Source organism: Mesoplodon bidens (genome assembly GCF_964165515.1).
Source record: "Mesoplodon bidens genome assembly, contig: HAP1_SCAFFOLD_210, whole genome shotgun sequence".
Lineage (NCBI taxonomy): Eukaryota > Metazoa > Chordata > Mammalia > Artiodactyla > Ziphiidae > Mesoplodon > Mesoplodon bidens.
The window spans coordinates 610,092-632,963 of NW_027671695.1; the positions used below are offsets into that span (position 1 = coordinate 610,092).

General features: G+C 39.8%; 1 protein-coding gene across 1 annotated transcript in view; it reads right to left on the minus strand.

The window, feature by feature from the left end:
• LOC308611151 (putative helicase senataxin) overlaps positions 1-22,872 on the minus strand; it is a 61,930-nt gene that overhangs the window by 23,122 nt on the left and 15,936 nt on the right. Inside the window, exons 9-13 of the mRNA XM_081260041.1 lie at positions 13,828-13,927; positions 6,921-7,094; positions 4,372-4,604; positions 3,139-3,311; positions 2,315-2,460 (exon numbers count right to left, since the gene is read on the minus strand). Of these exons, the coding sequence (XP_081116167.1) occupies positions 2,315-2,460; positions 3,139-3,311; positions 4,372-4,604; positions 6,921-7,094; positions 13,828-13,927 (826 nt within the window). The remainder of the gene's footprint in view (positions 1-2,314; positions 2,461-3,138; positions 3,312-4,371; positions 4,605-6,920; positions 7,095-13,827; positions 13,928-22,872) is intronic.

Genomic DNA, 22,872 nt, shown 5'->3' on the forward strand with positions numbered 1-22,872 from the left:
CACCCAGGACCACTGGACATAGTGAAAAGAAACAAAAATGAAAGTACTGAATAAGAAGAAAAAAGCCGTCTTTACTGACAAGAGATGTCATTTTCTCTCTAACAAAAATATTAAAAATCCAACCTAGACACTACACTTGTGCCACCTTCGTCCCAGCCTTCTCGTGTTGTCAGCCCACACCTGAAAAAGGGCTTATTACCCTCCCTCAGGGAAAGGAAAGTGAAAACCACACGGGAACTGTTCTCGGTTGTATAATTTGATACAACTACTTTGGAGCAGAACCGGGCACTATCTAGAATCAGCACAAATCCTTCAACCCAGCATTCTCATTTCTAGGTATATATACACTAGACCAGTGTTTTTATAAACTCTTTTGACCGTGATCTATAGTATGAGGTACACTTCACATTGAAAGCCAGTACACTCATACCTCACCAATAAAACAGGTTTCACAAAACAATACTTTACCCCTCACTACCTACACTCTAATCTTTTCTGTTCTCTTCTGTTCTATCTTATCTTGTGTAAGTATGCTGGTTCTGATCTCCCTAAACTGATTTCACAATCCACTAACTGGTCACAAGCCACAGTGTGAAAGCACTGCCCTAGCAGCCTGTATGAATACTCAGGAGACGTGAGTAAGAACACAGTACTCCAGTGTACTCCTTTCAGCTGCTGTACAGTACAACACAATACAACTCAGTCACGGCAGTAAACGTTTTCATCCTGCACTGGAGAAACAGGCACAAGTACAGGAATTAAGTTTGAAATAACAAAAAAAAAAAAAGGGAAAGAACTTACATTTCTATCAATGGATAACGAATGAACTGTGCACTCATAGATGAGACACCCTATAGCAGTTAACATGAATGACCGTATCCATATACAGCGATACATAAAGTCATAGTTCTCACAAACATAATGGTGAGTAGAAAAGTTGCCGTTCACAATGCATTTTCAGTTTTAAAGGCAAATGACCTCTAGATGTAGCTAATACATGTGCAATAAAAGGGGAAATATGTGTGATCCCTGCGAAGACAGACGACACATCCTGGCTGCTCCTGCAGCTGGTGTGGCCACGGGACTGAGTTCTGGCCAAAAGGAAATAAGCAGAGGTGCTACTGGCAGCGTCTCAGAACTTTCCTTAAAGCACAGCTAGTATATCTGTCCCTTTTTCCTTGCACTTGCTAGATGGGACTACTGGTGCTGGAGCAGCTGTTTCTGACCATGAGGTGCACTAAGGAGTGGGGGGGTCCCACGTAGTGCAGCAACAAGGTAGAAAGACCCTAGGTCTCTGAAGACTCGGAAGTAGAGTCATCACGCCAGTATCATCCCTCAGCTGCCCATCTCTGGGCTTCTGAGTAAGCAGGAAATAAACTTCTATCATAGTTAAGCCACTGTAGTTGGAGTGTCTATTATTTGAAGCCTAATTGAATCTTAACTGATTTAGGTCACTGCCAGGTAACATCAAGGAAAATAAAATTTGCTTAGGGAAGACGAGATACATGTGCTTAGAAGAGCAGCCCGACCCAGAGCCATAACCACGCCACTCAGGATGGCTGGTGTGAGAGGAGGTGTTAAGGTTAAGGGCACAGAAATGACTTTACACATTCGCTCAAGCATTCCGAATCCTCGGTGGCAATGCTCTTCAATCTGTCAACTGTACTGAAAAGACTTGTCCCTGTGGTATACTTTACATCTCAACTCCTCAGCTTCTCCGCCTATAAAATGTAGATAGGTTATTTATTGCATGGCTCAGAGGATTACTCTGAGTACTGACACATAGTGAGCACTCGGTAACCATAAGTGATGACTGCTCTAGCTTTTGTGTCACTAAACATCTACTAAGTCCCAACTGAGTGCCAGGCACTGTTCCAGGCACGGGGGTTACTACAATGAACACATTTTTAAAAGCCCTTGCCTTGGTGGACCTCGTTATATTCTAGCTAGACTGAACCATCCACGGTTCTCTGGCTTCTGGTCCTTTTTATGTACAGTAAGTTCCACCAGAGTCCTCTCCCCACTTCACTTCCTCATTGCTCTTCCAAGTTTCATCTTAGATATCATTTCCTCTAAAAGTCTTCCCTAACCCCTACACAACTGAATCAAGGGCTGCTCTAAGGTGTTTCAAACGGCACAGGGCCTGGCACAGAATAAATGCTCCAACATATTCAGTAAACAAAGCAGTAAGTACACATGGGCCACAGCCTCAAGTAGAAAAAATGACCAGAACTGGCTTGCTCTTTGTCATTCAAAGTTACCACACTAAACACTGAAAACAAAAACAAATGAAAAGCCCACATAAGTATCATACCTAAAGGATTCTTCTTGTCTTTACACTTCTCGTTGAATTCAAGCATAATTTTTTTCGTAAGTTCATCAACAGCTGTATTGGAAGGTGCACACACAAGGACACGGTTTTGTTTGATTTTGGCATTGGAGTTCTCATCTGAATGCCCCCTCTTCCGGTTCGACAATTTGCAACAAATAAACAAACAAACAAACAAAACAAACAATACTGATAAGCTCTATTGTGCAGTGTTATAGTTCGTCTCTACTGTCACATATATTTGAAAGTTCCCCTAATAAATAGTTAAAAGTAAATAAAAGCACCTACATCTTACACTGATGTTAAAAAATTACTCTGGCCGGGAATTCCCTGGCCAACGAGTGGTTAGGACGCAGTGCTCTTACTGCCAAGGGCCCAGGTTTGATCCCTGGTCGGGGAACTAAGATCCCACATGCCGCATGGTGTGCCCGAAAAAAAAAAAAATTACTCTGGCATAAAATCTAACTTCTCTGAGCCTTACCTTACTATCCACTTATTTTATTCAATGTTCAATCCAAAATGTAACCCAGGAATACATTCAAGATTGTCTCCTGGGATTAGCCGTGACCTATAATAAAGCCCGAAGACCACTATTCTAGCCCATAGAATTAGTTTCACACAAGATAACATTTTCTGTTCCTTTTATTTCTTATAACCTTCTCTACCTCTGCTACCGCTTTATCTGATATAGTTCCACACAGTATCAAAAAGGTACACAGAAGTGAAGGGAAAAACACACTTTAGTACTTATTTACACGTTAAAGTAAAACAACATACTCAATTAAGGGCACAGATGCCCTCGTGCACACTCTACCTCTGTCAGTAGGCGGTACAGGAGGCCCACAATGGTTTTTGATTTTCCTGTCCCGGGTGGTCCATGAATCAGACAGATCTTGGCAACTGCTGGGGAGTGTTTCACCATGGCATATGCAGTTTCTATCGCTTTCTTTTGGTCTTCATTGAAATCTTTTAGGTAGGCAATCTATACAAAAGACACTAGTGAGAACGAGCGGTTCTTCCTGGGATGGCACAGGAGAGCGAGAGAGTGGAAGACATCTGTTTGAACTGCTGCTGACCTTTGTCAGACAGAAGCTTTGGTGATGATCAGGCAAAACCCCAAAATGACCCTTAATCTAAGAACCACTTTCACTACTGGAAAGAGCTACTGATGAGTCTACAGGCCTCAGTCCACCTACAACCACAACAACTATATTTTTATTTGTGATTCTTATAAAGATGATCACAATAAACTGTTTTGTACTTTTCTTCTTTTTATTCCGTGGTTCTTCCCATTTTAGTCAATCCTCTCTTTAGACAGTAAAAACATTCCAAGACTTCCTTTCCTAACACAAGTGATACAGTCAAAACAACAGGGATTTGGGGTCAGATCTGAGTCTACACCTCAGTTTCACTCAAACGCTAGGTCTCTAAACTCCTAACCTCTCTGGGCTTCAGGCTTTGACAATCATTAAATCTGGGATTCCTTAGAGGGTGGGAACTGACTGAGAAAATGCATATGAAAGTCCTAACACAAGACAGGGGTTCAAATAACATTCCTTTCCTTCCGCCTGTCTCTGTGTTAATTTCCTGGAACTTACACCCAACTCTTACAACAATGAGAAATATGTGTTCACACAAAAATCACAACTTCGTCGTCACACTGACAACAGTACCAGTCAATGCTCCACTGATCATTCAAATGCAAAAGTCATTCCATTAAACCTCCTCTTACTCCTGTATTTAATTACCTAACAAACAGTTAAGTAGGATGTTCACCTCACATTTTAATGCTGCTCTGCAAGCATGTTTTCAATTCCTTTTTGGACTCTACCTTTTTTCCTGAGGTAAGCTGACTAACTTAACACAAAGAACTACTTTGCAATATTAAAGAAAACTAAGCACTAAAAACGTCACTGGGCACACATGGTGACTATGTCTTTGTTGTAGACAACAGGGAATGTGTGACAGATAAAAATAACATGCTTTAACATCTTGACATGAAATGTTCTGACTTTCCCTGTTATCAAATGACTGTCACTCACAATTCTCTCAGATGCTGTTGTTAGTAAATCTTTTGTACAGAAGTCCATGGGGTTTGGATTCAGAACGGCTCTGGCCAGTTGGTTCCGACCACTCAGCAAAGACATGGCTTTCAACTTCCTCTGTGTAGTCACCAGAGAGCTGATTACAAGACATTTCACGAATTCATTTAAATTGACTGGTAAATTATGTTGAGTCTGGATGGAAAGGGAACACTCAGATTTCCCATTACGCACTATTATCAAGAAGGAGAAAAAGCAATTTCAGTTACCAGTGAATAACAGTGTCCAGTTAAAAAGGTTATTCAGAACAAGGTGTTTTGTAACTTTTTTTTTTGTGGTATGCAGCCCTCTCTCAATGTTGTGGCCTCTCCCGTTGCAGAGCACAGGCTCCGGACACGCAGGCTCAGCGGCCATGGCTCACGGGCCTAGCCGCTCTGTGGCACGTGGGGTCTTCTCAGACCGGGGCACGAACCCACGTCCCCTGCATCGGCAGGCGGACTCTCAACTGCTGCGCCACCAGGGAAGCCCTGTAACATGTTTTTTATACATCATTTAAATAATTTTCTCAGTAAGTATCTACTGACTGCCTCCTAAGAACCAGGCAACATTCCTGTCCTCTGGAGGCTTATTTTTTAGAAGAAGGGGGCAGATAAGCAAATAAACATGTCAGGTGATGGTAAGTGCTAGGAAGAAAGCCGAGAAGGGGATGAGGAAGTGATGAGGGTTGTGAGGGAGTGTTGTTGTAGACAGGAGAGTCAGGGGAGGTTTTCCTGATATGATATTTGAGCAGAGCCATGGCATTAAGTGAGTGAGCCATGCCCGTAACCGGGGAAAGTGGGTTACAGGCAGAGAATCAGCAACTGCAAAGACAATGGGGCAGCAAGGTGCCTGGATTATTTTCACAACAGGGAGAAGGCCAGAATGGCTAGAAGGAAAAGCAGGGAGAAGCGAGCTAGAAGACCAAGATGGTAAATGCAGCTACACTTCAGAGGGCTCTGCAGTTAACCACTCTGAACATGACTCTGAGTCAGGTCAAGAGCACGGGACAGCTCCGCGCAGGTAAGTGACACACGCTAAGTCACACATTAAAAGAATCACTTATCGCGAATGAAGAATAAACTGCAATGGAAAAAGCACAAGAAGACAACTTAAGAGGCTAAAATCTAGGTAAAAGTGAATGGTCACGTGGGCCAGGAGGCAGCAGGAGAGGTGGCACTTGGATGTAGGATATATGGCCAAGGAAGATCCGACAGGACTTCCTGATGCATTAGATGGAGCGTGCGAGGGAAAGCAGGACTCGAGGATGACTCTGAGGTTTTGGGCTGAGCAACTGGAAGAATGGGATGGAGGTCCCACATGCTGAGTGGGGAAAAACCGGAGCAACAGCAGATGTCAGGCAGTAAATCAAGTGCTTCCTTTTGGAGTAGGTTTGAAATGTCTAATAATCTCCAAATGGAGATGTCAGGTAGTTGGATGCATGAGGAGTTCCGGGAAGGAGACAGAAACCATTGCTAAATCTTAGAAACAGAACTTTGGCAAATGTAACCACTTGTAAGAGTTGAAAGCACAGATGAAGCTAGATATCCCTGGTGCTCAACGCATCTTGCACAAAGAACTGAGCTCTGACCACACAATAGTGGACATGGCACACCAGTTATGATGCGGCACGATGTTAAACTCTAAGAGCTTTGTTGCTATTTTTAAGGTATGATACAAAAAGGGGAAGGAATAATGATCACATATTCTCTTCCCGTAACAGAGACTAAGAGAGCAGCAATGTCAAAAAGGCAGCTTGGCATATATCAAGCATGTGGACTTCGTAGTCAAACAAAATTAGGTTTCAATTCTGGACCAAGTGTTTAATAGTAAGGATGCCTTTGGATATGTTACTTAACATCCCTGAACTCTGATTTCCCAATGAGCAGGGAACAAACCATTCTGCTTTGCAGGGCTCTGGGAAAAGATGATAAATGTGTACAGGAAGGACAGGGCACACTGGCTGGCACACAGTCAGTAGTCCTTAAATTCAAGCTAACATTATTTTTGTTATGCTACCTTAGGGAGAGAAGTCCCTACACCACAATGGATGGGAGTGATGAAACAGTAAACCCCTCCAGTTGCCTTACAATTAGTTCTGTGTTTGGTCTGCTCATCAATAATTAGCCCCCAAACCAAGGCTGGAATGTGATTTAACAAACAGATGGTTTGCAAACTGTCTGTTTTATAACAAACACACTGACAGATGAAGGAATTTACTAGAAGGAGAAGACATTACAAAAGAAAGCTTTAAAATCCTAAGTCTAAAGCAATACGTGCTGGGCCTTTTCCAGCTGAGTCTAGAAAAACTAAAAGAGGACTCTGAATGGTAAGTAATCAACCTAGCAAATACAGTCTGGTAAACATAGAGCAAACATACATCTGGTAAATGGACAGCAAATAGAGGGCTGGTAAATGTATAGCAAATACATGGCTAGTAAAGCCTAATTTAGAGGGAGATGAAAAGATGAGCTGCTGACAGATTTCTCTTCCATGTCTCATTAGGTACTTACTGACTGAAGTGCGGCGGAACGTATGAACATAGCCACAGTAATGTTCACGGGGAACTTGCAGGCGATGTCTCTCTATATCCTTCTTCTCTCCATTTACTCTTTCAGGAACCAAAAACACCAAATCATTTTCCTTTGGATGAAGCTGTTTAGCTAGTTCACATTCCTCAAGATAAACTATAACACAAGAAGAAGCCAGCATTTATTCTAACAGAATTATTTTACATGAGATTAAAGGATATTAAACGCTTGTACTAAGTTCAAGCAAGTATACAGCACTAGCGGACTTTGTACATACTTTAAAATGATAGTCTAAGCTAGTCAGCATTGACAAATATTGATCACACAGCATTATAAAAGTCTTCTTAAAACCTGCTACAAAGCCAAAATAGATGAAGTCATAATATTCAAAAGTAGCTAATACATTTCTTTTCCTTGAAGTTTACCTTAGTTTTTAATCAAGGAATTTTCACTTTTGTGCCCTGCTTTCAAAATCCCGAGAGAAAATCTGGAAACAGATCCATGTACACGTAAGAATTTTGAGCCTACTAGTGGCATTTCAAACAAGGGGGAAAGGACAGTAGTAAAATAAATGGGGCTGGGAAAACAGAGCAAGCTCTAAAATTAAAAAAAGTTCAGTACCAACTGCCAAATCCAGCAGCAACATACTTAACCAAAGCATGAAGTACTAGGATTAAGTAGACTGAACTACTAAGTCAAAAAAGAATTTTAAAAATGCATCATGTAAGAAATGTCTATTTGAAGGCATCAGAGAGCAAATACAACAATGAAGAATCACTCTGTTGAGATCCAGAACAAGGTGGAGATCCGTAAGGGTCAGCCCAGTATTTTCCCTAGAAACATCTGAACTCTTCAGGGAGTGGCAGCCAGGAATTTGAGCAGTACCTGGGATAGCCTTGTACATAAAAAAGAGACAAAAACTGGAGTCCAGGGCCTGCATAGATAAAGTAGGCATCCTGGTAGCCCTCAAGCTTCAGGTAGGGACCATGAAGGACTACACCCAACAATGAAGGCAGCTTCAATTCACCCGAGTACTTCAGGAAAGCTCAATCCTTTAAGCCGGATTAAGATGATCCCACATTGCTAGTACTCCCAGAATCCTGGCAGAAGCAAAGAAAAATCCTCTCTGGAAGAGGACATCCTATCATCCTACGCCCCTGATTATTTTTTAAATAGCTTTCCAAAGACAATGACCAACATATTAGAAATAAGCAAAGCACCAGGAGAGAATACATGAACTACTAGAATCAACAAACAAACAAAAAAGGGCTGCACAAGGCACTACACAGAGTACAGTCCTTGAATTGGTTCTAGGACTCCCGCAGGCACCAAAATCCTCAGATGCTCATGTCCCTTATGTAAAACGGCATAGTATTTGCATATAACCCACGCACATCCTCCAGTACACTTTAAATCATCTCTAGATTACTTATAATACCTAATCCAATGCAAACGCTATGGACATAGTTGTAAATCCAACATAAGTGGTATGTAAATAGGTGCTGGTGCATAGCAAACATGTTTTTCTGGAATTTTTTTTCCCTGAATATTTTCAATCCACGCTTGAATCCGATGACGCAAATCCCGCAAATACAGAGGACCAACTGTATGTATAACACAGTTTAAAATATAGAGTTAAAATACGTAACAATAATAATATACAAAGTGGAACAGATAAACAGGGTTAAAGTTTTTTAAGATTTTGCCTTATCTATGGAGACACTTAAAGTATCAATGAAATCTGTAAACTTTGAATCATGTACGCTCTAAGTTTTCACCTAAACTACTAAATGGCAAAAGAGGTACAAGTTGACGTATAATTTCCAAACTAAAAGAAAAGAAAAAATGAATGGTTCAAAGGTCTCACATATATGTAAAGAGTACACTCTAGTTCTATCAGTTTTTTCTTTATATATGTTATTAGGTATTCAAAATGGTCCTATCTTCTGTTCACTGAACTTGCTATCATTGTGAAATACTCGCTTTTAATCTCAAATAATGCTCTTCTGCCGTAAAGTCTATTTAGTCTGGTATTAACAGAGCAAAACAAGTTTCTTTTAGTTGGGTTTGCATGAGTAGCTTTCTCCAATCTTCCTCTTCTAACCTTTCTGTATCCTTATGTTTACATGTATTACTTGTAAACAGCATATAACATGCCAATACTGATCTTGAAATAACTTTTTCTACCCAAAGATACTACGGCTACTTAGAAAATTGAAAGCTCACATACAGGATAAAACATATAGATGGTATCGGTTATATCAGGTAGCAAGAAAGCTCTCAAAGACTAGCCTGTCTAAAGGGCTCAGGAGCCAACTTGAAGAAACCAATTACAAAGACTTGAAACAAGTGTATTTAAGTCCATGTGTTCATAACGAGAAAACATTTTTTTAAAGTTCACTGGTCAACCCAGCACTTGCAGAGAATTAAGTCATTAGTTTGAAAACTGGTCAGGAGTCAAGTATCAATACTTATTCTACCCTTCTTTATAAAGTATACTACTGAGTAATCAAATAAAATGGAGCACTTTTTCTTTACAGAACTACAATAGCAAATAAATGAAGAAATGATCAAATAAAAATATCACCATTTTGTATCCTTTAGTAAAATAATTAATCTAGGCATTAAGGATCAACGGTTATAAGTATTACAAAAAGAGAAATTAGAGATCAAGCACCTCCTGATAAAGGAACACACCAACCTCAGCTATGAACTAGTTTTGCCAAAAATATTAGGTCAAATGAAACTGATCAAGCCTCTAGATCCAACTATCAATTTACAAAAAGTACAAAGGACTGAAAAACATACTAAACACCACCAGGGGGATGCTATCAGCAAGACACAGACACAGACCCTGTAATTCTACAGGGTCAACAACACAATTTCTTCAAAAAATAAATTACAAAGCGGGAGGGATCCATGAAGGAGACAATTGTAATTGAAGAAGACATATTAACAATGTCAGTGAGTGGACCTAACTTGGATCTTAATTCAAGCAGGCTGAAATAAATTGTTCTTTATGAGGAAACGGAAAACTTGAACACTGTCTAGCTATCTAATATTAAGAAATCATGGTTCATACTTTAGCAACAAAATAATGAATTATCAGCAAAAATACTATGAATTTTTAGGTCCATCTCTATTAGAGATAGTCACTTAAATAATTATGACACCAAAAGAAAAAAAATCTAACCAATGATGATCTGCAAAACCTCTCCCTAGAAAACTGTAAAACATTACTGAAAGTAAACCTAAATAACTGACAGTATGTATCGTATTCAAATCAGTATTAGAAAGATGTCAATTCTTAACAAATGTCCACATCTTTTTTTTCTCTAAAACTTACATGGTAATGCAAAGGGACAAGAATAGCCAACGTACTCTTAAGGCCAAACAAGGTAAGCAGACTTGCTCATTAATGTTTATAATAAAGCTTAATTAAGTAAAATTAAGCAATGTGATATGGGCAGAAAGGTAGGCAAATGATCCAACAAAGAAGAAAGGAGTCCAGAAAAAGGCGAGTGCATTAAATGGACATTAGATTTGTAACAAATATGACACTGCAGACCATGGAGAAAGGATAATCTTTTCAATAAACACTACTGGGGTAATTACATTTCCATTAGGGAAAAAAAAATGAAACATGGCCCCTACATCTTACTCGTGTACAAAATCCATTCCAGGTCGGCAAAACAGCGAAGCCTCTAGAAAAGGGATTGGCAAACTTTCTGTAAAGAGCCAGATTTTTCTTTGCAGGCTACACATGGTGTCTGTTGCATATTCATCATCATCTTTTCTTCAAAAGCTTAAAAAAATGTAAGAACCTTACTCTTGGGCAGTATAAAAACAGGATACAGGGTAGATCTGCAAGCTGTGGTTTGCTGACACCTGTTCTAGATGTTAAGATAATATATTTATGACCTGCAGCAGGGAAAGGTCTCTTAAACCTTTGGCACAGACCATTAACCATAAAAAATACACAGATGCATTTGTTATGTTAAAAAATAAAGTCTAAACAAGAATAAAATAAGAATTTTAAAGACATCACTAAGAGAGACATAATGCAAGCCAAAGTGGGAGGATGGTTTATATCCAGATTGCATAAAGAACTTGCTACAAATCAGTAAGGAAAAGACAACTAACAGAAAATGAACAAGAGTCTTTAATAGGTGCTTCCCTAGAGAGGTTACTTGAGCATCTACTAAATATATGAGAAGGTGCTCAATCTCACTGATAGCCAGGATATTACAAAATAAAACCACAAATGGCCATCAATACACACACACTACAATGGCTAAAATGAACAGCACAATCAACACAAATGTGTTGGCAGAGACATGGAGCAACGTGACTTCCATACGCTGGTGGGGTGTGTCATTCTGCATGACTAGCTTGGCATTATCTACTCATGTTAAGCTCATGCATAATACCCTGAGACTCTGAGACCCACTTCAGGAGACAGACTCCACAAAAATGCCCTCGCATAACACGAAGAGACACATGAATGACCATAGTAGCATTATTCATAAAATGCTGTGTGTAGAAGAAGGCCTGAGGCTGCTCTCATTACAAAGGCCTGCTTACAAGGTTGGCCCCCTTGGAATCTGGGAACTTGGTTTTCCAGACAGCTCTCATCATTTGCTGATGACAATGGCTCACTGTACCTTACCTGTTTGCCAATTTTTTTCTCTACAGCTTATGTCAAACACCCACTTTACTTGTGAAAGTCATGAATGTGGGCTAGGCAGAGGGTGTTTTAGGCACTGGGTCTCTAAGCTTCCCTGGTAGATAATGTGTCACATGGGTTGTCGCAGCCCACTACTGGGAAAATTAAGTGTGTCCTGTGTGACTTCGCTGGGAAATGACTCTTGGAAACTTGCTCCTGGTTTCCTTTTTCCCTTTGCTGATTTTGCTTTGTATCCTTTTGCCATAGTAAGTCACAGCCATGAGCATGAATATAATTCCTGTGAGTCCTCCTAGCGAATCACTGAACTTGGGCATGGACTTGGAGAGCCCTGACACACAGGCCTAAACTGCTGAAAAAATGTCCATTAACGGGAGTTCTCTGGCGATCCAGTGGTTAGGACTCGGCGCTTTCACTGCTGTGGCCCGGGTTCAATCCCTGGTCGGGGAACTAAGATCCCACAAGCTGCATAGCACTGACAAAAAAAACTTCTTTAAAATAATAATCATAAAAATGTCCATCAACAGTAAAATTGTGACACAGTCACATATTGAAATACCACCACAGCAATGAAAAAAATACCAAAGATGCACACAAAATTGATGAATTACGAAGACATGTTACGTGAAAGAAGTCAGACACAAGAGTAAATGCTATGTGATTCTATCATACCATCAAGATAAATGGATGATAAACCAGTGATTTAAATATTAGAAAGAAATATAAAACTACTACAAGAAAATATGGAAGTATTTATCTGATTTCTAAAACCAACTGAACAGTAAAGAAATAAATACGGTATTTTTGAACATGTGAAGATAAAAATTGTCTGCCTCAAAAACTGCATGTGAAACTGAACAGCAAATAATGAAATTGAAAAAAAATTAACAATGCATACAAGTAAGAAAATAACCTCCCTAAGAGATAAAAAAAGGACAAAAGGCATGAACAGACAATTATCCGCTCCCCCCCCCAAGAATATAAAAGACCAATAAAGATTTGAGGACAAAAACTACAACTTCAAATGAGATACATGTTCCATATAAAACTGAGGGATAAGTTTAAACTAGCAAATGAGAAGAGATACATTCTTACATTCTTATGTCAGAAGTGAAAATGGTATTCTTTTTGGTAGACAGAGGCAATATGAACCGAAAGTCTTAAAATGCACACACTGTTTGATCTAGCAAAGGGATTTATTCAGTGTAACAGTAAAAAATCATAAGTAATGTACATGTCTAACTAGAAATTACTGGTTAAAGAGAACGATGGAATACACTTACAATGGAATAACTACAAACACTGAACATGCTCTTATTATTTACCTCTGAAAAGACATTTATAATAGACTAAATGAAAATAAGTCAAATGTAAGCTTCACGAAGGTGGAATTTTATGTTTTCATCACAGCTACATACCTAGCATCTAGAATCATACACTATCAGGTAGTATAAAGTCAGTAAATATTTGCTGAATAAATACATGAAAAAAGTCACTTAGGTAAAATAACCCTACCCACCCACCCTTCACTCAGATGAATAGGAAGTCTAGCAGTAAGATATACAATACTATGTTCATAAGATGATCTCTGAATGATGGGAACTGTGAGTGATGTTTATTTTACTATTGGCTAATATTATCTGAATAATCTACAGTGAACATATAATACCTTCCCCCCCAAATATATGTACACGCTTTTTTTCTTAAGTGAATCTATGGAGTGGGATGGACTGCAAGGGGGAAGGAGACAGACGGAGAATTTATACTTTTTATTTTAAAGGGTTCTAAATGCTTGGTTTCTTTATAACTAAGACATAACTGTGACACCTGCTCCAGACAACTCATGAAGTGAGAGCAGAGACGGCAGAGAGATTTACTCAGAATCTGTACGCACGATCATGTCAACACCCCCTCCGCCCCCGCCAATCAAACTCCCTCACTCACCTTCTCTCTCCCTTGCCCAGCATCTAGGGACACTTTGGCCTGTGGTATTCTGCTAGCACAATGGTTAAAACCATGAATTTTATAACTGTCCCAGTAATTATCCTCATTAAGTAAAGACTTTAAACATACTCTTTGTAAGAGCTTACAAATTCACCTCAGGAAACCTATATCCCAGAAAATGCAAGCACTTATTATGTTCCCTCAAATAGCAATCTCCAATTATTATATGATAGAGCCCAAGTTACATAAGAAAGAACTCACCCACAAACTCCCAGTATTTTTTATAATCAGCAGGAAATTTTCGTAAATGCAACTGATGGAATTTCTCTTTGTTTGGAGAGCTGTTCCATTCCTGTGCCACCTACGCAAAGCAAAAAAAGCAACTTAAGAAAGCAAAAACATCTGAAAAGCCAATGTTAAACGGCAAAATTTTCCAAAGTAAGCAACCATAAAATCCAGAACCTAGAACTCCTGTGTGACACAAACATTAAAAATTAATTTGGGACTTCTGGTTTCCAGCTTGGCATGTAAGGAACTTAGAAGTCGCCACTCCATCCTAACAAGTAAAAAGAGACAAAAAGGTGGATACAGAAAATCACAACTTGCCAGCGCAGAAAACTCTTAAGTAGAAACCTCCATGCCAGGAGGAAATCCTGAACTGGATGCGACAAACTGTTGGAGGCTCAGCATGACCTCTCTTAAAAACTCTAGGGGGACCCAGTCATAAAAGGGACTCCACACTTTGGTGAGTCTTACCTCTAGGAGCTCGAACAGGCCCTCACAGTGAACACTGGAGAAAATTCCCTGTGTGCTTCCAGCGGGGGTGGGGGGTTGGTGGGGACTGGGGTAAAGGAACCATTGTGTAATACACCAGAGCATTCCTGACCTTCTTAACAAGGCCTGATCTATGAGATGCTATTTTACCGGAGTCAAAGTTGCTGGGATTTTATCAGAGCTTAAACTACTTGAGGGAAGAAAACCAGCTCCAGCCCATTCTAACCATCCTGTCGCACCCAAGGAGGTGGGGGGAAACTAAGAAGCATGTGGTGTAAAGTTCTTAGTCCAGAGGCAAAGGCTCACTAAAAGAGTGACACCTTATCATAGGACTATGGAATGGTCTTCCTTCCCCCATACCTCATTTCTATATCACTAAAGGCCTATTTACTGCTGTTCCTTTTATTTAGTAGATTACGTCTGCCTTGCAACAAAAAATTACAAGGCATACTCAAAGGCAAAAAACACAGTTTGCACAGAATAAAGAAGCACTAAAACCTGTCAGATATGGCAGGAATACTGGAATTATCAGACCAGGATTTTTTTTTTTTAAACTATAGTTAATATACTAAGAGTTTAATGAAAAAAGGAGGCCATGAAATAATAGATGGGTAATGTAATGAATGAGATGTAAAGTAGAAAGAATCAAAAGGTAATGCCAGAGATCAAAAACACTGTAACAGAAATGAAGGATGCCTCTGATGGCCTCATTACTACACTGGACATTGCTGAGGAAACAATCTCTGAGCTTGAGGCTACAGCAATAGAAGCTACCAAAGCTGAAAAGCAAGGAGAAAAAAATGGGTAAAAAAAAACACACCCCAGAATATCCAAGACTGTGAGATAATGACAAAAGATGCAGCATACACATAATGGAGATACGAGAAGAAGAGAGAGCGAAAAAGAAGCAGTATTTGAGGTATAATGACCCAGAGTTTTCCAAAATTAACATCAGACACCAAACCACAGATCCAGGAAGCTCCAAGACCAAGCAGAATAAATGCCAGAAACTACACCTAGGCATATCATATTCAACCTTCAGGAATATGAAATATCAAAGATAAAGGAAAAAAAAATCATGAAAGAAGCCTGTGGGAATAAACACCTTATTTATAGAGGAGGAAGGATAAGAATTACATCTAACTTCTCCTCAGAAACCATGCAAGCAAGGAGAGAGTAGTGAAATATTTAGACTGTTGAAAGAAAAAATCCTACCAATCTAGAATTCGGAATGCTGAAAAATTATCCTTTAAAAGTGAAGGAGAAGGGCTTCTCTGGTGGCACAGTGGTTAAGAATCTGCCTGCCAACACAGGGGACACAGGTTCGATCCCTGGTCCAGGAAGATCTCACATGCCACAGAGCAACTAAGCCCGTGAGCCACAACTACTGAGCCCGCATGCCACAACCACTGAAGCCCACATGCCTAGAGCCCGTGCTCCATAACAAGAGAAGCCACTGCAATGAGAAGCCCGCACACTGCAAAGAGTAGCCCCTGCTCGCTGCAACTAGAGGAAGCCTGTGCACAGCAATGAAGACCCAATGCAGCCAAAAATAAATAAACTAAATTTATTTAAAAAAGAAAAAAATAACTCAACAGTAAGAAAACAGACAATCTGATGAAAAAGATGTACAAAAGGCCTGGACAGACACCTCACAAAAGTAGATATACAGACCGTAAATTAGTATATGAAAAAATGCTCCATATCTTATGTCATCAAAGGAATGCAAATTAAAACAACAAGATACTATTACACACGTATTAGAATGGCCAAAATCTGGAGCACTGACAGGACCAAATGCTGACGGGGATGTGGAACAGTAGGAACTCTCATTTATTGCTCGTGGGAATGTAATGGCACCATCACCTTTTTTTTCTTTTTCTTTTTTTTTGCTGAGCCACGTGGCTTGTGGGATTTAGTTCCCTGACCGGGGATCGAACCTGTGCCCCCTGCAAGTGGAAGTGCAGAGTCCTAACCACTGGACCACCAGGAAATTCCCAAGATGGTACCACCACTTTGGAAGACTGTTCGGTGGTTTCCTATGAAACTAAACATATTCTTACTGTAGGATCCAGCAATAGTGCCCTCACTATTTATCCAAATGAACTGAAAACTTATATTTACGTTAAAAACCTGCACATGGATATTTATAGCAGCTTTATTCATAACTGCCTAAACTTGGAAGCAACCAAGATGCCCTTCAGTGGGTGAACGGATAAACCAACTATGGTACAACCAGACAATGGAATATTATTTAGTGCTAAAAAGAAATGAGCTATGAAGCCATGAAAAGACACAGAAGGACCTGAAATGCACATTACTAAGTGAAAGAAGCCAATCTGGAAAGGCTACATACTGTGTGATTCCAACTATTTGACATGCTGGAGAAAGCAAACTATGGAGACAGTAAAAGGATGAGTGATTGCCAGGGTTGAGACTGTGGAGGGGTGAACAGGCAGAGCAGAGAGGATTTTTAGGGCAGTGAAAGTACGCTGATATTAAAGGACTGATACATGTCATTATACGTTTGTCCAAACCCTTAGAATATACAAATCAAGAGTGAACCCTAATGAAAACTATGGACTCTGGGTGGTAATGACGTGTCAATGTAGGTTCATCAGTTGTACAAATGTACTACATTGGTAGGGGATGTTGATAATGGGGGATGCTATGCAGAGGTTCTCTAGCTCGCTGCAACTAGAGAAAGCCTGTGTGCATCAACCAAGACCCAACCCAGCCAAAAATGAATCACATAAATTTCTATATATATTTAAAAAAGATAAGTACTGAGTACTATCTCCAAAATTTACGCCCAATGAATTCACTTCTCTTTATTTCCATAGCTACCACCTAGATCAAGCTACCATCATCTTTCTCCTGGGCTATTATAATAGCCCCCGACAGGTCTACTGCATCTATGCTTACCTTTCTACAGTTATTCTCTAATGAGCAACTAAGAATGTTTTCTTTAAAACAAAAAAGTAAACTATTACATATTGCTACTCCCCCAGCCTAAACACCAACCAGCTAAAAATCCTCCAACATCTTCTCACTGTACTGAGAATGAAACCCCAACCTGCACTTACAGGGTTGTATACCATCCAGCTCTTGACTGATTTCTGCAATCTTACTTCATTTCCCTTTACCTCTAAGTTACCTCACTCCAGTCACATCAGCCTAATCTCTTTGCTCACATATGCTCAGTTAGGCCTACTTCAAAGCATTATAGTCTTGACCCTCCCCCCTCCTCTGCACAAAACCCTCCTCTCCTGGCTCTCAGCCCGATCTCAAAAGCAGCCTCCCAATGTCGCTCATCATATCAACCTGTTTTGTTTCCTTCACAGAACAAATTATAACAGGAAATTAGCTAAAAATGGTGCACTCTCCCTATAAGGGGTGTGGGCACTAAGAATCACAGCTGGTACTCCAGAAGGGCCCCCTTTCTGCCTGCTCCTTGTCTACACAACCTAAAAAGCAGCTGCCAATTACACTCTGCATACACGTGCATGCACACACAGGTAACCGAAGGGGACTGCAGACAGACCCAGCAAACCAAAACTTTAAGAAAATAGAGTATTTGCCAAAACTGACCAAAACAATTGGTCCCTGTCAAAATAGTGCACATTTATCTAATATTTTTGTGTGTTAAACGTAAGGATTAAAAACTAATATATCCTCTATCAGTCACATCAGTGCACAAAAGACTCATATTTCTTTTTTCCCCCCACACACTGTATTTTATTTTTACAAGAGATAAATAAACTGACACCAAGCATTGCAAATGGATGACCACAACAAAAGCAACAATGATTGCAATTACCAAACACGAAACAGACTCATACTATGTCATAATATTGACATTCAGTCCAGGAATCCTCCACTGTAACAGCTCCTTTACTTTGCTGTGAAAATTGACTTGTATACTTTTTGCCTCTGAGTCCTGTGGGAATTTTTTTTTATTCAAGAGACTCATATTTCTAAAAGTTGAATTTGCTCGTTTGCCCTTTGGGGCAAGGGATAATTCTACGCAATGTCATTGCATTCCACCTGCAATAAGACATAAGAACTGGATAACCAAACACTGCGTTTCATGTCCTAAATAGGATACCAACCACATTTCTGTCAAAGGACTCTAAACACACTTCAGCATTCCATTAACAAACAATATTATGAAGTCAAATTACATCCAAATGAGGATAAGAAGCCTTGGCCCAAGACTGTGGTTGATGCCACAGTCTCTGGCTTATAAGAAAGAATAAACATTAAAAGTAATCAAGGTATCTGAGAATTCTCTGGCAGTTCAGTTGTTAGTGCTTTCACTGCTGAGGGCCCAGGTTCAATCCCTGGTCAGGCAACTAAGATCCCACAAGCCACACGTTACAGTGGGAAAAAAAAAAAGGAATCAAGGTATATTAATAATACCATTAATAAATGTTGGCCTATATAAACTAGAAATGCTAAAACAATGCTGTTTCACTACATGGTTAAAGAAAAAGAACAAGATTGCAAAAATAAGAAAAAAAGAACAAGATAAAACTTCATGGTAAAGATGACAGATTGAACACAGGCATTTCCTTTCATTCCCCTGAAACCCCACTAAAACACCCAAGGGATTTTTCACAACAGGATTAATTCATTAGGATGAAGAGAACAGAAGACGAGGCAAGAGTATCAAAATCTGGGAAGCTGGTAAGCAGATGGATGAATGGTTAACTAACTCAGCAAGTCCAAGAAGCTGAACTCTAAGAAGGAAGTGTCTGACATACACCTCTAGGAGGAGGAGGGCTGAAGGGAGACTGCCCATCCCTGTTCCTAGCAAAAAGCTAGAGTGGTTTCACTTCTATAAAGTGTGACCGTCTCTGCCTGTGGGGCAGCAGATAGAGAGGGGATACTGTACTTAAAAAAAAAAAAAAAAGGTGGGGGGGGCGTCCCTGGTGGTACAGTGGTTAGGCATCTGCCTGCCAATGCAGGGGCCACGGGTTCTATCCCTGGTCTGGGAAGATCCCACGTGCCGTGGAGCAACTAAGCCCATGCACTACAACTACTGAGCCTGCGCTCTGGAGTCTTTGAGCCACAACTACTGAAGCCCTCGCCACAACTAGGGAAAAGCCCACGTGCAGCAACGAAGACCCAACACAGCCAAAAATAAATAAAATAATTTTAAAAATAAAATAAAATAATTTTTAAACAGGGAATTAAGCAAATATTTAGATACTGAATGCCTGGACCTTTCCCTCTGCCCCCACCCTCACCCCACAGTCAGCTCCCCATCAAGCCTATGCTTTCCAGGCAATCGATCTGAAGATTCTTCTTGGGGAAATCTGACCTCACTAAGAGGGGAAAAGAAAAGACTAAAAACAGTGACATGAGGGTGGGGATGAGGCTTCCCAATAAAATGCCAAATGGTCAACAAGCCTATCCCTTTCACTCAGAGCTTCTAATCGGTTTTAAAATCTTACATGTAACAAAATATAGATTATAACTATACCTAAGCATGTAATCTTAATATAAAGAATGAAACTAATTTGGATTTCACCATGTGATGGTGTCCTTCAGATCACATTTGACTTCCACAGTGCAAATAATAAAGGACCATTTTAGTAAAAGTATCTCTTTTCCTAAGCATCTCTTTTGACCTGTCATTATTTAAATGCATCCTCTTTTCTTATAGCATTAAAAAGTTGAGATATAGTTCACAATATAAAATTCACCACTTTAAAGTGTGCACACTACAGTGTGTTTTTAGTACATTCACTATTTTGTGTAACCATCACCATTATCTAATTCCAGAACATTCCCACCATCCCCAAACAAGCCTTATACCTATTAGCAGTCAGTCCTAATTCCCACACCCCTCCCTCACCCATCCCCTGGCGACTACTAATCCACTTTCTGTCTCTACGGATGTGCCTATTCTGGAAAATTCATATAAATGGAATTACACAATGTGTGGCCTTCTGTACCTGGCTTCTTTCACTTAGCATAATATTTTCCAGGCTCATCAAAGAACAGGTAAAAGTACATAGAACGGGTCATTCCTTTTAATAGTAGACTAATATTCCATTGTAGGCATATACCATGTTTTGTTTACCCATTCATCTCCTGATGGACATCTCGGCTGTTTACAACTTTTGGCTATTATGAACAATGCTCCCATCTGCTTGTTAGTATCCTGTTCTTAAATGTGAGTAAACCAACAAAAATCATTAGACATGTGAAGAAAGGAGTTAACATGAAAGGTCTGTAGACACTAAAATGAATAGGAAAAAAGCAACTGGGAAAACAGGGACAATGAAAAGAGAAGAAAACTTTCAACTAACTTTAAACTTATCATTAATTAACTTCAGGTAGTAAAAAATACTGTGCACATGAAGAAAGCACACAATCCTCTAAAAAGGAATAATGAGAGGACAAGAGTACTGTGAAACTAAAAATATGCTCAAAATTTTTTTCAATAGACTTGGACGCTGAGAAAGTCTCCAAGGAAGGAGAATGACGATGACAACAACAAAGACAGAGATGGCAAAATAGAAAGAAATTTTAAGACATGCAAAGTTTCAAAATTTATCTCCTACACATTCTTTTCTCAGGAAGCTTGAAGGATGTGCCTTACTAAAATGAGAGGGTGACAAAAACAGACAACCCTGGGTACAGGAGACAAAGATCCAACACAGGAAAGAAGGAAATGCAAGCCCTAGGATGAGGATGGTGAGCATTTCAGGTTAACCATCCTAAACCAAGAAGATGAAATTTATCAACTATCTGATGTGCCTGATCATACTGAGAGACCTAAACATCCAAGAGACAGCCTGAAGCTAAATTAGTAATAAGTACATAGAAAATTAAGTAAACAATAAATCCAGAGAAAGCAAAGAGTCGGAAACGAAAAGTAGTTACAACTACCACATGACTTAGTCGCGGACACTTTTGTTTTTAATTCAAAGACCTTATTCTCTTTTGTTTAAATTAATTTATTTTTGCTGTGTTGGGTCTTCGTTTCTGTGCGAGGGCTTTCTCTAGTTGCGGCAAGCGGGGGCTACTCTTCATCGCAGTGCGTGGGCCTCTCACTATCGCAGCCTCTCTAGTTGGGGAGCACAGGCTCCAGACACGCAGGCTCAGTACTTGTGGCTCACGGGCATAGCTGCTCCACGGCACGTGGGATCCTCCCAGACCAGGGCTCGAACCTGTGACCCCTGCATTAGCAGGCAGATTCTCAACCACTGCGCCACCAGGGAAGCCCAGTGGACACCTTTTATATCGTCAAAATAATAACAAATACTGACCTAAAAATTACAAGACTACTCCATAGTGAGGATGGGAAAACAGGAGAGGTGTGTGTGAACACAGGGCTGGGAAGAGAGGGTACTTCCTGTAGTGGGTAATTACAGAAAATGTCTAGTACTGAAAAATTAACAAGTCAAAATAGTGGCATGTTATTTAGAAATATGGAAGTAAATAACAAAAGGATCCCTCAAGGATCAAAAATAATTACTTGGGGAGGTGAGAGTGGCTGATTTTTTTTTTTTTAATAATGGGCCTTCCACAAGTATTTGACTATCTTAAACTTTGTGTATATACAAACGGAACTTGTGCTCATTCTGCTTTGAAAAGGTTCTGGCTACAGAAATGTCCTGAAGGAAGAAATCTTAAAGATAAACATATAAATACTTCTGAACTAAGGGAAAAATAAAATCACAAATGTGTCCTAAATTTAAGGGCTATGAATGGCCTCTAAGCAATTTAGTGTTTTCTGGAAAGGATAAACGTTCAAGAAAAAAATAAGCTCCAAGATGAAGAAAATCTCTGTATATTCCCCAGCTTATTTAACTGTATACACTGTTCACTGAACTAACGATTTTGTAAGGTAAGAAAATCATTCTTGTAATACTATTTCACATTGTTCTTAAGGAGAGAGACTGAAGAGCCTTTATCAGTTAGTTGTTTCTAATGGTTCTGAAACACTAGTAAAATAATTCTTACGACAATGGCTGAAATTTAGGGCATAAATTGACACCAACTTGCCTCTTTGTGCAGTACATCTCCTTTGCCTTTAACAATTCTAAGCTGGATCTTTGCAGTCTCTCTGCCTGCGATATACTTCCTATGGCCAACTCCTTCTGCTCACTCTGGTCTCGGTGTGAATACCATCGCTCACAGAGGCCGTCTCACCTTTCAGTCTCAAGTGCCTGCTCCCTTTTGTTCTAGATCATTCTAGAGCACTCTAGAGCCTTTTGTCCCGATCTGAAATGATCATTCCCAGAAGGCAGAGGCCTTGTCTGTCGTGTTCACCACTTTACCCCCGCCAGGTCTGTGATAGTACTGGGCAAGTATCAGGCACCCGAGGATCTGCTGACTGAATACGTGGGTATTTACCTCAGTGCTCTTGGTTTTGAAGAGTCTTGTTGCACACTCACCTTTTGGGTTTTTGTTTTTTAACCAATTTGAAAAAAAGGAAAAATCGACCTGCTGTGAGAACACCAAAAACATCCTTCAAAGTGCAGGTGGATGTTTACACTAAAGAATTACTGTTTT